This window comes from Solanum pennellii, chromosome 4 (assembly GCF_001406875.1).
Source record: "Solanum pennellii chromosome 4, SPENNV200".
Taxonomy (NCBI): domain Eukaryota; kingdom Viridiplantae; phylum Streptophyta; class Magnoliopsida; order Solanales; family Solanaceae; genus Solanum; species Solanum pennellii.
The window spans coordinates 77,137,282-77,154,370 of NC_028640.1; the positions used below are offsets into that span (position 1 = coordinate 77,137,282).

General features: G+C 34.1%; 4 protein-coding genes across 4 annotated transcripts; 3 read left to right on the top strand and 1 right to left on the bottom strand.

Moving 5' to 3' along the window:
• Positions 1–61: 61 nt before the first annotated feature.
• LOC107017744 lies at positions 62–1,411 on the bottom strand. Its single transcript, XM_015217991.2, has 2 exons — positions 903–1,411; positions 62–750 (listed from the first exon to the last, which is right to left on the bottom strand). The coding sequence occupies exons 1-2, from the start codon at positions 1,369–1,371 to the stop codon at positions 233–235; spliced, it is 987 nt and encodes a 328-aa protein (XP_015073477.1). The 5' UTR covers positions 1,372–1,411; the 3' UTR covers positions 62–232.
• LOC107017743 (galactan beta-1,4-galactosyltransferase GALS1) lies at positions 1,402–5,034 on the top strand. The gene is made up of 2 exons (XM_015217990.2): positions 1,402–3,887; positions 4,339–5,034. The coding sequence occupies exons 1-2, from the start codon at positions 2,908–2,910 to the stop codon at positions 4,703–4,705; spliced, it is 1,347 nt and encodes a 448-aa protein (XP_015073476.1). The 5' UTR covers positions 1,402–2,907; the 3' UTR covers positions 4,706–5,034.
• A 5,074-nt stretch (positions 5,035–10,108) lies between these two features.
• On the top strand, positions 10,109–10,935 carry LOC107017117. Its single transcript, XM_015217392.2, has one exon. The coding sequence runs from the start codon at positions 10,139–10,141 to the stop codon at positions 10,700–10,702; it is 564 nt and encodes a 187-aa protein (XP_015072878.1). The 5' UTR covers positions 10,109–10,138; the 3' UTR covers positions 10,703–10,935.
• Positions 10,936–12,826: 1,891 nt separating this feature from the next.
• Positions 12,827–16,833, top strand: LOC107017731 (the record flags this gene model as incomplete). The annotated part of the gene is made up of 9 exons (XM_027916657.1): positions 12,827–12,972; positions 13,130–13,189; positions 13,363–13,660; positions 13,780–14,168; positions 14,534–14,633; positions 15,112–15,165; positions 15,256–15,342; positions 16,112–16,240; positions 16,330–16,833. Coding segments are annotated over 9 exons (1,584 nt in total), but the record flags the coding sequence as incomplete, so codon positions are not given.
• Positions 16,834–17,089: the final 256 nt, after the last annotated feature.

The following is a 17,089-nucleotide window of genomic DNA, read 5'->3' on the forward strand; positions in this document are numbered from 1 at the left end:
CTTCCTTTTTGTTATATCTAGAAATTTATTCATTCTGCATTATAAAAGCTTCAGGAAGTTATCATATTAAACAATTTAACAAAGAAATTCTCATGTCTTTTAAGAATAATAATAAGGAATATTTAATTTGCATTTTGTTTCACTTTCTTTAGTGTGAAAAAAAAATGGAGCGGAAGGGGTTTGGAAATATTGATTGGGAGGGAATGGTGCTTCCTGTGCATTGAGTTATACTTCATGCAATTCTTCTTCTGTTAGTGCTTCTTCTTCCTCTCCCAATATTCTGAACCAGAACCTCTCCGACCCCTTCTCCAAATCCTTCAATAAGACCGCCAATAAATTCAATAACCACCTGAGATGCGAGACGAGCAGCAGTCCCAAGCATAGTGGGCTTTTCAGGAGGCTTGATCCCATATTCTTGAAGCCCATTGATCATGGACTTAGCACACAGTGCATGAAGATGGTAGTCACAGACTGTGCAGCTGTACACTCGACCTGATGACCTTTTCTTCTTGCACTCACTGCACACCATTCCTGGTTGATCATTACCACCACCAGCACCACCTGTTAAAGTGTTTCCTTGGGGTAAGACTTTTAGTAGGTGCGGATGATTGGGAAATTTAATCTCGGTGGAAAGCATGGCACAACAAGGATGCATCTGGAAATTACAGGATTTGACTCTGCATCTAAATGTGAATCCTTTGGTGGACTTGCAGCAGACATCACACCTTGGCCACGCTATTCCAGCTTTAACTGATTTGTTTAAGAAAAGAACATGTGAAAATTCTGGAGATGGGAAATAAATATCACAGAACTTATGCCAGACAACATATGTATGCATTTAAGCTTGTAGAAGCATATATCTTGCCAAAAAAAGTTCCACTTTGTGTAGGAATCATGTGTACCTTGTTTAGGTTTAGCATGGAAGACGAGTTGGTGCTGTCCATGGAAAGGATGAGCCTTAAGAGAGGGCGGAGATAAGGCACAGAAGTGATGAAGCTGAAAATCACAATCTTGGCATGCATACCTACGGCCAGTGCCAAACTCCTTGCAACCTGAGCAGGTAAATAGTTCTGAGAGAGTGATCTCTGCAAGCGGGTGCTTTGAGTGAGTATGATGAACAATGGTTCCATTGTGATTAGCATGATACCCGGTGTGATCATCAGGTGGCTGGGGCGATGTTGGGAACTCTATGTAGGTTGGAGTAGGAGATGGCTGGTTGCCACCCTTGGTCTTTGCGGCTGAGGAATGAGCAGAGACAGCTGAGAGTGGAGCGTGTGCCAACGGGAACGATGAGGTATTGTTCAATCTTTTCATTGTTACTATAGATGTCCCTGATCTCCTGAGGGGTTTTATACTGGTGCTGTTCATCATGTTCTAATTTGGTTTCAAAAGAGAGAGTCTGAAGAACCTTATTGAGTAGAATGTGAGCTAGCTCATATATTTATGCTTGCTTTGGATGCCTGGCTACAGAGAATTTAATCTAAATTATCAAGTTAAAGTAATCACGATAACAGTAGGTTGATTGATAACGTAAAAGTAATCTAATTACAGGGAATCTTTTGAATGAATAGATGTATAGATGAATCATAAAGTTGTTGATACAGCTAATGTGGAATTGAGGCATAACAAATTTGATTTATTAATGAAACCAACACGAAGCAATTTTATTTGCTCGATAAAGTCAGATTAGCTTTTCTTTGCTAGTGGACAAGTTTGATTTTTGAGGGAGAATGAGGCCCCTCTCTTTGGTACCTTTTATTCTCTGCAATAACAAGGAGCAGTATTTTCCAACCAAGTATGTCTTCTTTTTTCCCTTTTCTCTCTTTTTTACTACACCCTAGTAGACAATAAAAGCCATGGCACGAATCAAAATCACTTTCTTGGAAGATACTTATTCCGGTATAAAGTAGAGGCGTAGAAAATGTTAACATCTTATTTTTCTTTTTGGAATTGCTTATAAGAGTTTGCCACATTCAACCCTCAATGGTTTGGTTAATGAAGTGGCCTGAGGTCTCAAATTTGAACTCCAGAGACAAAACACTAGGTAATTACTTTCCACTTGTTCTAGCCTTGATGGACAAAGTTATTTGATATCTATTGCTAATACCAAGTGACAAAATATGTTGTCCGAGTGTGCACCAGCAGGTTTGGACACCACAATTATTAAAATAAATAAGAAAGAGTTTACCACATTCAATAAGTGGTTTCCTGTAGTTTGTAAATTAAAGTTGAAAATCTTTATCCTATTCCAATTTGCAGAAAAGCTGCTAAATACTACTACTGTAGATGATGGTAGATGTTGAGCATTCTCCTTCTCTGCTGTCGAATCTATATGATTAATGATTTACTGTAGTTGGTTGGACTTTGTGTTCCTTATGATACCCAATTATTGCTTGTGGATATTTAACTACTACCGCATATATTCGTAGCTATTTTTTCTTCATTTTCCCTTTTAGTTATAGTTTATTTGATTTAAGTAACCAAGACATTTAACACTGTCTTGTACTATCAATACAGATGCACAACGTTACTGTAAGGATCAGGGACTTGAATATTGATCTTTTGCTTCTTCATTTTTCCGTTGTTAAATGTTGAATGTCGTATTTCTTCCTACTTTGATTACGTAATTAATAGTAGACATAAGGCTAAAGAGAGAGCCAAAAAAGGGAGAAAAAATATGACATTTGTTTCGTAAAAACCTAGTTTGACAAGGAAAACACCCCTCCTATTAAATTAAATGTTATAAACAGAAAATCCGTAATAAGTAATTGCTATGTATTTTTTTTTATTGTTGGTAAAAGATGATGATGGCAATATTGGTAATAAAGAAAAGATCCAAGTGCGTTGTTGTAGGAGAAATTTGATAAGTGTCGGTCCATAGAGTCTTTGTCTTTGTCTTGTCAGCCAATGGCTAAAAATCCAAGTAATTTGGTAGTGACATTGCTCGCCTTCACTCTTGTGATGCTCATTTGGAATCTCCAACCTTACTACGATACCATCCTTAATCCCCCTGCATCCTCCAACATTACCGACCCTAACAAACGAACCTTCATTACTTACGGCAATGCCGCCTCTCTCTTCGTCCAGATGGGAGCCTATCGCGGCGGTCCCACTACTTTCGCCGTCGTCGGTCTCGCTTCCAAGCCGCTTCACGTCTTTGGCCGCCCATGGTATAAATGCGAGTGGATCCCCAATACCAATACCAACTCATCTAAGGCCAAAGCCTATAAGATCCTCCCTGACTGGGGTTACGGCCGTGTCTACACTGTGGTGGTTGTGAACTGCACATTTACTGTTAATCCTAACGTTGATAATAACGGAGGGAAGCTCATTCTCTACGCTTACTATAGTGAGTCACCCAAGAGATACGAGAAAATCACAGCATTGGAGGAAGCACCAGGGTCTTACAACCAATCCAAGTTCAGCCCGCCATATACCTACGAGTATCTGTATTGCGGTTCCTCCTTGTATGGGAATTTGAGTGCATCTAGGATGAGGGAGTGGATGGCCTATCACGCCTGGTTTTTCGGGCCCAGCTCCCATTTCGTGTTTCACGACGCCGGCGGGGTGTCATCCGAGGTAAGGGCCGTGCTGGAGCCGTGGGTACAGGCTGGTAGGGTCACGCTTCAGGATATAAGGGACCAATCCGAGTTCGATGGCTACTATTACAACCAGTTTTTGGTGGTGAATGATTGCCTCCATCGCTACAGACACTCTGCCAATTGGACCTTCTACTTTGATGTTGACGAGTACATATATCTTCCTGATGCCAACACTACTCTCGAATCTGTGTTAAGAGACTTCTCCAACAATACTCAGTTCACCATTGAGCAAAATGCCATGTCCAGCATCCTCTGTTTGAACAATTCCACTCAAAACTATTCCAGGTTACTCTCCATAATTTCTCTACAATTGTTCACTTAATTATATCATTGCTCTTCTTGTTTCTTTGTCATTGATTTTCTCTCTTATACAAAGGCATTCGTTTATCTCTTAACTAAAACTTGATTGATTGATCCATCTTTTAATACCTAATGGCTTATTAGTAGTCGATACTTTAGGGGTTGCTGATCTAAGTTCCTTACCATCAATGCCAGTTCTGTTGAATTTGAGATTCTTTTTAAGAGTTTCTGAAGCTTTCCTTCAATTGTAAGTGCATGTTCATGTGTTTGTATTTACAAAGAATGCAGTCACATTAATATATGGTAGAACCGAGTTTTGCACTCTACTATTACAATTTGTCAAAGGTATTTGCGTTCCCATCAAATCAAATCAACAATGAAACGAAAATCTTTTAACATCTTGCTGTCATACTCTCCGTTTTGTTATTAATTACAGGCTGTGGGGCTTTGAGAAGTTGTTGTTCAGAGACTCGAGAAGTAACATTAGGAGAGATCGCAAGTATGCCATACAGGCAAAAAATGCGTATGCAACAGGTGTGCACATGTCGGAAAATGTAGTAGGAGGGACTTTGCACCAGACAGAAACTAAGATCCGCTACTATCATTATCACAACTCCATCACGGTACATGAGGAGCTGTGTCGTGAGTTTTTACCCATGTCTGCTAAGCATAACATAACCTGGTTCGATAAGGTACCCTACGAATATGATGACAGCATGAAGAAACTCACCCAAACCATCAAGGATTTTGAGCGAAATACTATCAATATTAATGCAGCTCCCGACCATACCAAAAACTCATAGGACCAGTTATTTCACCCTTACATAGTACAGCAGTATTGTACCGATAATTTTAGTTACCACAGTGAAGAGAAAGAAACTGGTGAACAAGTGTTTCAGTAGTAGTGTTCATCCCTACTCCTAGTTCTTGCAACTCCTGCAGGGTCACCACACTTTATTTCTGCTGGCTGGATTTGGTTATTAATATCAAATCATTCATTTGTATCCACAAATTGCAAAGTTAGGTTTATTGGTTGATTTGGGAAAAGAGAGAGATGAGGATTTGTCTGTAAATGGTAATCGTTAACATTTTCTTTTGCGACTACAATTCACTTCTTTCCTTTTCATATTCATTACAATCCCTTCTTTTCATTTGTTACTCTAGAGTCTGGTGGTTGTCTTTCACTCATTTATGAAGCAGTTTGTGACTAGACATTTTTTAAAATATAAATAAAAAATAAAATGTCACTGCTATTCAATTTATAGAAACCTCCCAGTTAGTCTTTTGTCTGTTAACAATAAAGGGTGTATTATTTCTATTGACGTGGATATAAATATATAGCCAACGGTGCAATATAGGTACTATCAAATATACATAGTGAAATTAGGTTTTAAGTCTAACTCACGCCCCCAAAGCTAGCTGGAGGAGAATTATCTAAGTTTTATAAGGAGTCCGCTCATCTCATTAATCATTGATATGAGACTTTTTCATTCTTTAACACATACCATGATAAAGTATGAACATTTAGTTTTAAAAAAATTTAGTTCTTTTGAGTGAACATATTTTAATTGTATTCCTGACATTATTATTACTATGAAATGTGGTTAGATTCACAAAAGCTAGAAAGAAAACATATGCAGAGTCTAAATTAGGGGTGTATATGATCGGGTCAATTTGAATTTTTTAAGTATCAAAGCAAATTATTTGTGTTGGATTTTTAAATCTATAAACTAAATCAAACTAATAAAATTTGGATTTTTCAACCTCGGATTTTTTCGGACTTTTCGAGTTTTTGGATTTTTCCGTTAAATTATTCATACAAACGTATAATTTACTTGTAATTCAATTATTTCTTCAGTCCTATTAAAATACAACACTCCAAGGTGTTTCTTAAGCATATAACACAAACAATGATCAAATTAACAAGTCATAATGAAAATTATCATAATTTAGAAGTACTAAATCATGCTAAAATAAGTTTAATAAGTATTAGTTACATGACTAAATATTAAAGGAAATTAAAATTATATTATGTATTTTAATTGTCTAAATCAATGTAAAATCAAAGAACAAATATTCAATATTATTGTCATTCTTAGTGTTAAATTGATTTCCTTTTTGCATTAGTATTAATTTGATTTTGATTTAAGTTTTATTATAATTACCAACACCTGTGGACTATCATCTTTATAGAACCATCCAAAATTCTAAGTTTCAAACTTAAAATAATATATTAAAAGATAAAACTATGAAAAATTATAAGATATATTTAAAAGTTATATCAAAGTAAATATTTCTCTGTGTAAAATAAAAATTTAAAATTATATATATAATGTCGGGTTGATTTGGTTTCGAGTTGATTTTTTTAGTTAAAACAAAACCAATTCAAATATAGTCGAGTTTTCTTTTTCAACACCAAACCAAGTTAAATCAACCACTAATCGAATTTTATTTTTTTCGAATTAACTCAATTTGCGATTCGATTCTGTACACTCTAGTCTAAACCATCAAAAATGAATGGGGGGTAATATAAGAAGAGAATAAAGCCCATTCCATTTAGTCAAAGCCCAAAAGGGGTTTGGATTGGAGCCGCTGTTGTGTTGGAGGCCTTCTGCTGACCAACCATTCAAACACATACGCTAAAATGGTTCAAATGATTTATTCATTTTTTGTGGTTGGAAGAAAAAACAAATCCTTAATTATTCAATCTGAAGTATGAACCAATTTTTTTAAAAAATATATTAATATTTGTTGACACATAAATTGTATAGTGGGAGAATTAAAGTACCTATTAATTGATGTTGGATTGGAAATATTATTCTTAGAATATATGAAAGCAGCTGGGATGGGGTATCTATCTATCTATCTGCAGAAAAGTTAAGAGATAAAAACTGGAGTTTGTTGAGTCAACAGAAAACTCAACAAAACATTTACTAGAAATTGTGTGTAAGTAGTTGTCACTTCACCCTCTACCTTTCATTTCCTTAATACTTTTCTTCTTCCGATATTTCGTTATATCTTTCTTCTAATCTTGCAGCAAGTAAGTAGCACTCCTAAGATAATAAAATTAGATTAGATAATTTTCATGTGTTGTTTGTATACATAATAATATTGATAAATGAATGTGTCTGAATTGGGGCGGCATGGTTGAAGCCTCTGCTCAAGGCTAACTACTTGCACAATTCATGGTGATTCAAATACTAACATGTATTGTTTGGAAGTAATGGTCTTTGCTCTTACTGTGTGTACAAAGTCAGTACGTTGCTCTACTTACAAAAGTAAAGTGATCTCATGAGCCATATCATTAAACTGTTATTAAGCATATGATTAAATGTAAATATCTACTTTAAATTAATTTGAACTAGCTAGGCTTAGTGATCAACATCTGAAAATGTTATAGTCGAAATTCTTTAAAAAAACAACTCTCGTCTTACTTATTTGATGATAGATATAAACCCCTGTTAGGAATAAGGATTTTAAATTATTTTTTGTCCTCTTCATTAATATTCTCTCAACATATTACCATTGTTTATCATATATAACTATACGCAATCTCTCTATGAAACCACCAAATCAAGTGGGTACCAATAAAATATGGAATTCCATTAAATAAATAAAATATACATATTGGACCACGCCATCGTGCGGCTTTCAGAAAATTAAAAGATCAGTACGGTCAATTAATGCAATTTTAGTAGAAGAGAGCCATATTATATAATTATATTATTATTAATTTGAAGAAGATTTATACGTTACCATAAAAATAAATTTAATTTTTAGCGGAAATGAAATAACAAAAAGCGTTAAAATTTTATTGACATTAATTGTTATTGTCTTTCTCGCTATCATATTCGGTGGATGTGCCCCTTCAGTTTGAATCAGATATTGCCATAGAAATTATGAACATGTATAAAAATGCTAATTATTTCTAAAAAAATGCGCCAATTAAACTATTGTTGTTGATTATTTTTGGTGTAGTGCTACATTAATTATTCGGTACTCAAAATACAAAATAATGTAATAGTAAGTGAAATAAAACAATTAAGACAATATATAACAATTCGTTTCTAGTAGTGTTAGTACGATATATTGTAGGATTGGGACTTATTATTATTATTGTTATTATTATGAATTAGCATAATCGAATTGTGTGGTAGCTAATGATCATGATCCTGAATATGTATAAAAAAACTACTAATATTTTATTAATAATTCGTAACCGGCTGTTTAAACCTAACATGTGAAGGATAGGAGTTGTGCAAATTTATATATATATTATAATAAAGAAGAGAAGATTAAGGGGACAAGAACAAACAGCATATCGTGGGGTAGATCTTGCAAGTCCAACCCTCCCTTGATGATTGATTCATATTTGTCCTATATGCAAAGTAATTAATTTACCCTAATTTATCAACTAATTGTCCAACTTATTAATAATTATTATACGTTTGGTTGTATATGCGAAATTAGATCATAGTAATTACTAATAAAGTATATTTCATAAAAGAGTGCAGTATCCCAAAATCCAGAAGTAGAAGAAAATTATTACTCCATATTTTATACTACTAGGAAGAACAAAGATACTATTGAGCGTCGTCATCAATGATTACATAGGTCAATTACAGTTAATTTTCATTTCCTTTTTTAATTCAAAAACAATGTAGAGAAATTTATAAAAGGAAAAAGGAGCATGATTATTGACCTAAATTAAGCGTAGGAGTAATTCATTTAGGCCACGTAACTGAAATTTGATATTATACTTGTTTACTGCTTCAATCAGGATCGAGTATATCAAATGTGAATGGCGGAGTTGAAAAGAACACCAAATGGTAGCTGTATAAAATTGAATATGATTTCTTTCCTTTCCTTTTGAACTGTTTTGGAGTAAAATGAGCCAACTACTAATTAATTCTCGAATTCAATCACTATATATTTTGTTATTCCTCATATATTTATTTGATGAACTATAAAAAATTTTAAACAATTCTGAATTAAAAATACTCCGTACGGCAATATTAATAACTAGTTTGCATTTTACCTTAATATATTTAATTATTATAATGTAATGATGACAATTCAATCATGCACTAGGTAGTTACGCAAAGTCAAGATTCCATTTGTTCTCTTTTTACTTTTTTCTTTTTTGTACTCCTATTGTATGGCAAAAGAGGACTAAGTTAAAAGAGTCTTGTTTACACCAAGTAGAAATAATATCTTTAATTTTAGTTTTTAACTCAAAAATGGACTTTATTACAAGCTTTTTCTCTTTAAAAAATCAATCAATGTTGATTTATAACCCATATTCAATTTTATTTAAAACTAAATCGTAAAAAATTAAAACTATATCTGTTTAAATTATTAATAATCCAACCCACTAAAAAAATGTCAATTTAAATCACTTGGCCTTATATTTGTAAGTAAAAGTAAATATTTATTTCAAATGAATTTATTTTAAGTATGTATTTATAAAGCTAAAATAATTAAAGTGCATTGGAAAAATAACTTGGAGAAATGAGATTTAATTTTATTACAAGATTTTTATTTCATCACTTACACCTCTGCTTCCATATGTCACTTTGCATGTAATTGTTTGGATTGTCACTTACTATGGTGCCATTTCCTTCTACCACTATAAATGCTCTCATTTATTCTTTTGACAAACCACTAATAATTTGAGGAAATAGTTAGAAATTATTTTTTACCACAACGCTCAACAAGATTTAAATATTTAATTTATGTACTATTATTTATATATAATATTTATTTATTTTCAGAATAATTTTTTTATTAAATTATTATTTTTTTTTTGAAAAATTTCAACAATACTTGTGCATGATTAATATAATTTTTAAATTTAGATATTTGTTAATTGTTTCAAGATCGACGTGATGCTGATTCTTTAACTGGAATTAATTTGAAATGATAGAAGAAAACATATGGAATTCATTTGAAATGATAGAGTGATTTGTACGTAAGAAAAAAGTTTTATGATTAAAAACCGTCCAGTCGGTTACGTATTTGCTTGGGTTTCAAGGGTAAGGTGTTACTGCATAAAAATCTATCCTTGACCAGTAGGCAATGACGCCGTCACTTCCGTCATGGTATGAATGAGGAATTAGTCGTCGTGGACCCCACTCCCACTTTTAAGAAAAAGATAGGAAAACGCTTAGGGATTGAAATTTTTTGGTTTATATAAAGGCCAGTCACCGCCTCATTTGCACCCACAAACATTTATTATGGGTGCTTGCTTGTCTTCCTCCTCGAATATCGTCGATCAAAAGCAGCTGACCAGCTACGTCATCTCAATTAGTGGAGAGCTCCGTCAATATAGCGTTCCCATCAACGTCTCTCAAGTTCTTCAATCGGACATCTCTTCCACCTTCCTATGCAGTTCCGACCGTCTTTACTTTGACCATTTCATACCTTCACTTGATTCCCAATATCAGCTTCTTCCCAATCAGATCTATTTCATGCTTCCGGCCTCCAAGCTTAAATATCCACTCACTGCCTCTGACATGGCAGCTCTTGCCCTAAAGGCTAGCACTGCTCTGGAAGAACTCAACAAAAACAAAAGCCGAAAGTCTAGGAAGATCACCAGTAAGAACCGAATTTCACCCATGCTTCTTCAACTAGAACAAGAAACCAATAGTTATTACAAGCCCACTACCGTAGGACTTGGGATTTCCATGAGATCTGCATCGGTCAGAAAATTGCAGCGATTATCTTCACGCCGGGCAAAGATGGCTGTGCGATCCTTCCGTAAGCTTATCACCATTCAAGAAGGGTTCGTTCTTTTTTAGTTAATGATATATTCTTTTTTGTTGCCCGGATATGAGTAAACATGCGATGCGAGTTAGTGCTCTTCTCTCGCTCTACACGTGTATGTATATATATATAGTAAATACAAAACAAATATATATTTACATATATAAGATTAAATTTCCTTGTGTGTAATTAATTAGCTTGTACAACAACAACAACCATGTATTACTTATTAGTACAGTTTAACCAAAAAAATCTACACTTGACGATACATTTTGTTTTTTCACAGTTAAATTTGATCGATTAATAAACTTGTCATATTAAGTTATTATATTGACAATCTATAATATATTTTTTGTGCGGTTGCTGACTTTCGGGTGATCAAAATTGTCGAAAAGACATAACCACCCATTTAATCTGTAAATAGAAAATGAAACTACTTATGTCTTTTGAGTCATATCACATGGTATATTTTATCACAAGTCAATGTATGGATGGATGGATGATTTTAAGGGGAATGGAGTAGAAAGAAATTAACGTGTGAAGTCGTCGCTCACTACAATTATATAATTAAATGGGAATGAGGAATCGCCAAAAACAGAACAAAAAGTTCAAAGTGGTGGGGTTGGCTAATTAATAAACATAATTGAAGTTTTTGGCTCAAATTTTGTAGTATGTAATTTGTTCACACCCAATAGCAATTGGCGTGGTCCTGCATACGACTTTCTCCTCCATCAATTCCATTGAACAGTTACTGTTTAGGTGGGAATGAAAAAGTTGGTACATGTGTAAGAGGAAAAATTGTATTCTCCGGATTTATAAGAGAAGCTCTTCACTTTCGTTCAGAACAATAATGTCCGATTTCTATCAACTTCCACTTTTCTTATTTACTTTTTAATCTTTCATTTTAATCTAACATGACGTACAGGAGAGTTGACAAATGTTCCCTATTTTTCATGCCTCCTTTATTTTAAGTATTGTTTGACTTGAATACAGCTAGTATTTCTTCTACTGCCAAAATGACAATAGTACGTACCATCCCAAGCTTATTGATCTGTGTTTGGACAAATCAAAACATACAGTTTTTTGTTGATTCTTCTTCGTGGGTACAAGTCTAGCGCCTAGCAGATGGGAGCTGCTGCATTGGCTTACTACTCTATTATGTACAAGTCTCGACCCGACAAATAAATGCTCAAGAGTCAGGACCTCTCCTATTTCCCTTTCTAATGAACCATACTAGAGTACAAATGCATGTATTTAATGTCAAAAATTCATCAACCCATCCTATTACTAATAACTTCACACTCAAATTATTTGAAGTAACTTTTTTTTTCTTTTCTTTATAAAGAGAGGTTAATACAATCCACAATTATGAATTATGTTGTTCGTGAACCAGCTACAATGGAATTTGGAATAAGGTGACTTTAATTGATCTCTATTTTTGCGCATATAATTAAACACACAATTTTTACAAATATCACGATATTCAATAGGTAATATATTATATAAAATTTTATACCATAAATCCAAATATGTACCTCAAGAGTTCGAAGGCACAAGAAGCCAAATATTGACGTAGTATTCAATTCCATGGAACCATCATACGAATGCAAATGAGAAAGAGAGAGAAAATAAAACACAAAAGAGTTGATAATTAAAAAAAGAGTATTAAGTTGTTGGGTTAGTATAAGCAGACATGGAGGACCCATTTCTGCTGCACCTGCAGTATTAATCATGAATGCTAATTGAATCCCCCCAATGTACTCTTTAGAATTAAGTATACCTAGCTACTTCGTTAATGCCATACGTACACCTAATTTATCAATTCTACCTTATTTTCTTCTTGTATTTTTATTTATTAGTATTACTTTCTTAATTCATTTATTATGCGTCATAACTGCTACTAGCTTTCTGGTGGTCTGTTATAATTTATATCATAGTCTAGTAGTCTACACGAGTAGGGATGATTTATTTTTCTGAAAAAAAACAAAAACTTTCGTGTATTTTTTGGCAAAAATAAAATTGAAGTGCTTAAGTATTTCATAAAAGTCAAGCAGCAAAATAGGTGTTGGTGTGCCAATTTACTATTTTACTATTACTCTCTATGGTCAGAGTGGAATTAATTAGTATATATATATATATATAGTGGAGTGGAGTAATAATGGAGTAGGAAGATTGATGATAGTGTGTGGGCATTTAATGCATTTGGTTTACCTATCCCTACTCCATCTTCTTTGTCAATCTCGAAGTCGAAGATTATTACATATAATTGTGTCGGCTGGAATTGGATTGCCCCTGCAGCTCCTCAGTATTGATCCATCTGATTAACCATTTTTAATTAATAAAAACTACTCTTCTTTCAGAGCTCTCATGTCCTCAATATGTCTCCCACACCACTAGTAAGCTATACATTACTATTATTGTTATTATTATTATTTTCATTTACCAGATTTTGATTCTTACAGGAACCAGTACATCTTTATAACCATCATTCTCCCAACTCCAATCATACTCCCAAATTCCAGGTACATACATACATACATTGCTAGTATTTCTGTATTAGACTAGCTACTTTAATTTGTTGTATGCGATTCTAATTCAAGGAAACTCTTTGATATTTCAAGTTCACAGAGAATTTTTCAACCCTCATAGTTTTTTTTGTCTGATATTGGAACATTGTAGAATGAGTCTGTAATAGGCAATTCCTTTTTCAGCGCAACTTGCAGTCTTCCATGGAATTGATGAAAGAAATTACTACTCTCGAAATTGAGATAATGCGTTTGGAACGATATCTTCTCTCACTATATCAGCAAAATCTCCCACTTGTATTGGAAAATAATCAGAAAATCAAGATAAGCTCCCCTACCCAGTGTACCACACACCAATCATACTCCGATGTTGAAATGGATACGTGTGCGGATCTAATCTCCGCTGCACATGCTTTGGCTGGTGTAAGTGATCAGATTCAGACTGCCAAAAACTCATCGTCTATAAGGGTCAATACATCCAACTCCTACACTTTTGACATATATACTATCAGTATTTTCTTTCAGTTAGAATGTCTCACTTGTCTTTCCTCAAGGCATTAATTTGGTAACAAAGTGTCGGTCTGCAGGAAAAATTAACGGATTCTGCCCACCGTAGCCTTGCGGATCACCTCACTGCCTCTCGCATGGATGACCTTCTTAGTTATCCTGATAGGCTGTCTGAAGAAATAGTCAAATGCATATCTTGTATATACTGCAAATTTGCCAATCCCAATATTCTTGCTCCAAAGGGATTATCAGTTTCTTCTACTTCGTCATTATCATCATCAAGCACATTTTCTCCGAGAAATCTTTCAGGCAGCTGGAGCTCACATCACAATGAGGAGAGCACTGAGCAGTATGAATTTGAAGTCTGTAAAGATGACAACAGACCATATTCTACAATGATAGAAATTTTGAAGATATGTCTAGATGATGATAGTTTCAATTATGCCACAACAATGCTGCATAAGTTCAGGTTATTCGCAACAAACACAAGTAGTTCAAATAGAGTTAAAGAGTACAAAAATCTTCAATACCTGCTAGTGTGGACTTGATTAAAAAGCATGTTAAGAAATGTTCGACAAGCTTAATTCACCAATTTGAATTTGTCATCCTTTTCCGTTTACTAATTTGAAAGCTGTAAAATGTTCCATCTAAATGGTAAGTTCTACTGCATCAGAAATTGTTTTTATAAATAATTGTCACTTTTCTCCCTCCTTTCTCCACCAATCAAGGCTAAAGAGAAGATGCAACTTCTAAATGGAGAAATGACAATACAATCTGAATATACTCAATATAGTAGTATATAAGTTTTATTTTTACTACGTTGATGCTCTGCAGGACACTGGTTAAGAGCCTTGAAAAGGTTGATCCAAGAAACATGACGCGTGAAGAGAAGTTAACATTCTGGATTAATATTCACAATGCCCTGGTGATGCATGTAAGATTTTCTCAAAGATAACTTTTCAACATTAGCTTAGTAAAGTTTTACCCTGAAACAAATTGATATGGATTATCCAGTATTGATGAAAAACATTTTGCTTACCAGACTACAAAATCATCCAAGGTGGAGCTATTGTTTTGAAGTTTCAACCTTTTTATTTATTCGTTTCGTACTCTAATTGGGAGGTCATGACACTCTCAGTTATACTTCTCGTCGCCAATACCATACTAGGACTAAATGTGTTGTTCAAATAATCACACATGAAGTGCCATTCTGAAATGCATTATGCGTCCTTTTGATTGGCTAAGTACGTAGTGTACTTTATACTAGCATCAGCTATTCTTGCACTCATTGCTCAAGACTAGCATTTGATTTGGTCTCCTAATATGGGGACTACAGTGTTTCTCTTTCTTTTTTAACTATTTAATTCATCCTATTGAAGCCTGTTATGAGGTACTATATGACTTCTTTTCAGGCTTATTTAGCCTATGGAACTCAAAATTCTGTCAGAAGTTCTTCAATCTTGAAGGTAAAAGGAATAGCCCTTATCTTTTTTTTTTAAAAGCATTTACTTATATATAGTATCAAAAAATCTGAGTTTGTCATAAAACTACTGCAGGCAGCTTATAATGTGGGTGGTCATTGCGTAAATGCTTATGTCATACAGAGCTCCATATTAGGGATACAACCACACTATTCTGCACCGGTATGCTGAATGCTAAGTAAAATCCTATTCTAAGATTATCTTACCTTTTCAAAAAAAAAAACAAACGAGAAGCATCCTATTACTAGATTGACATGCCTGCGTCATCCCATGATAAAACTATTTTACTAGGTTTCTTAGCACTTCTAGCTAACTTGCTTGTGGAGCATCAGCGTTACATTCTCTTAATTAGTGAATTGTTCTTCAATGCTATATTAGTTAGAGAAATGCTTGAAATTATTTGCTTAATAATCTGATCTTCCTGTGAAGGAAAGAAAATGCTAACAAAAACAGACAAGTATAGCCTGTTAAATCATAATTATGCTTGTAAAGAGGATGGTCTTATCCAACATATTTTTTATTGAGTGGTTCCCACTTCCCATCAGTTTTGCATCTATATTTTGTAAGTTTTACATTCAGATCCTATTGATATGAGTTTGGCTCCCCCGTATGAACTACAACCTCCATCTCAATTCGTTTAACCTATTTTCTTTTTTAGTTCGTTTAAAAAAGAATGACTCTTTGGTACATTTGACATATTTTAATTTAAGACCACAAAATTCAAAATTCATTATTTATTTTCTTAAACTCTGTGTCTGGTCAATACAGGTAAAACAAATTTAAACTGAGGAGTAACAATTAAAATACAAAAGGGTGGGACAGGGAAAAATAATTGTTTAAAATGGAGGAGGAACCTTTGTAGCATTCCCTGGATTCTATTAATTATGCGTTTTATGGACTCGATCCTTTCTCTAATACAACATGAATGCAGTGGCTACGGACGCTCTTTTCTCCAGGAAAAAAGTTCGCGACAGGAAATTGTAGACATACATATGCGATTGAGTACCCTGAGCCACTTGTTCACTTTGCGCTGTCTTTGGGTGCATCTTCTGATCCCGCGGTAATGTTCCTGCAAGCTATTAGTTTAAAAAATTCATGGACTTTGCATTTCTAGTATGCATTTTTAATGCAATACGTTGACACGTGCAGATTCAGGTTTACACAGCGAAGAACGTATTTCAGGATCTTAAAATAGCAAAAGAGGAGTTTATACGGGCTACAATTTGCATTAACAAGGACAAAAGGATTTATCTGCCTAAAATCATATGCTATTTTGCAAAAGATATGTCCCTGAGCACGGATGAAGTAGTTGAAACTATCATGGGATCTCTACCAGAAACTCAGATGAAACTAGTCAGATCCTGCATGAAGGAGTACAGAGCCGATAAGTTACTTTATTGGTTGCCACAAAGTTGGACGTTTAGATATTTGATCCAGAAACAAGTAATCCAAGGGAGATTATCCATTTAACTGTCAATATTAGTGTTGTACTTATATAATAAAAATATTTCTCTCATTTAATTGCGAAGTCATGTAAGCATCATTATATATACTGTGTGCGGGTGGTTCAGATCTTTCCACTAACTACATTTCTCTCTTTAAGTGTTGTTTTCAGAAAATATATCAACTTTCACCTTGTCTGGGAGTTTGTCATGTTGCTTCTGCATCTAAAGTTTGTATAACAGGTCATGTCCTAAAAACAGACTTTAGAGTTCAGATACACACTTGTATACATCTGATTCTCCCAACAAGTAAATTCAATTATTGCTTTATCAGAAAATTCATACATGATTTCTTTTCAGTTGTTTTTGTCTTATTTGGAGATTCTTATAGTGTCTGTCTATGAATAGCTTGTAGAATTCCAAACAGGTCTAGTTAAGCTTGCTCTGAAGTCTGGTTATCTGCGATC

Coding starts and splice junctions, on each gene's coding strand:
- LOC107017743 (XM_015217990.2), top strand. CDS start 2,908: ATGGCTAAAAATCCAAGTAATTTGGTAGTGACATTGCTCGCCTTCACT. Junction 3,888..4,338: donor TCCACTCAAAACTATTCCAG/GTTACTCTCCAT, acceptor TATTAATTACAG/GCTGTGGGGCTTTGAGAAGT.
- LOC107017117 (XM_015217392.2), top strand. CDS start 10,139: ATGGGTGCTTGCTTGTCTTCCTCCTCGAATATCGTCGATCAAAAGCAG.
- LOC107017744 (XM_015217991.2), bottom strand. CDS start 1,371: ATGATGAACAGCACCAGTATAAAACCCCTCAGGAGATCAGGGACATCT. Junction 751..902: donor CCATGCTAAACCTAAACAAG/GTACACATGATT, acceptor TAAACAAATCAG/TTAAAGCTGGAATAGCGTGG.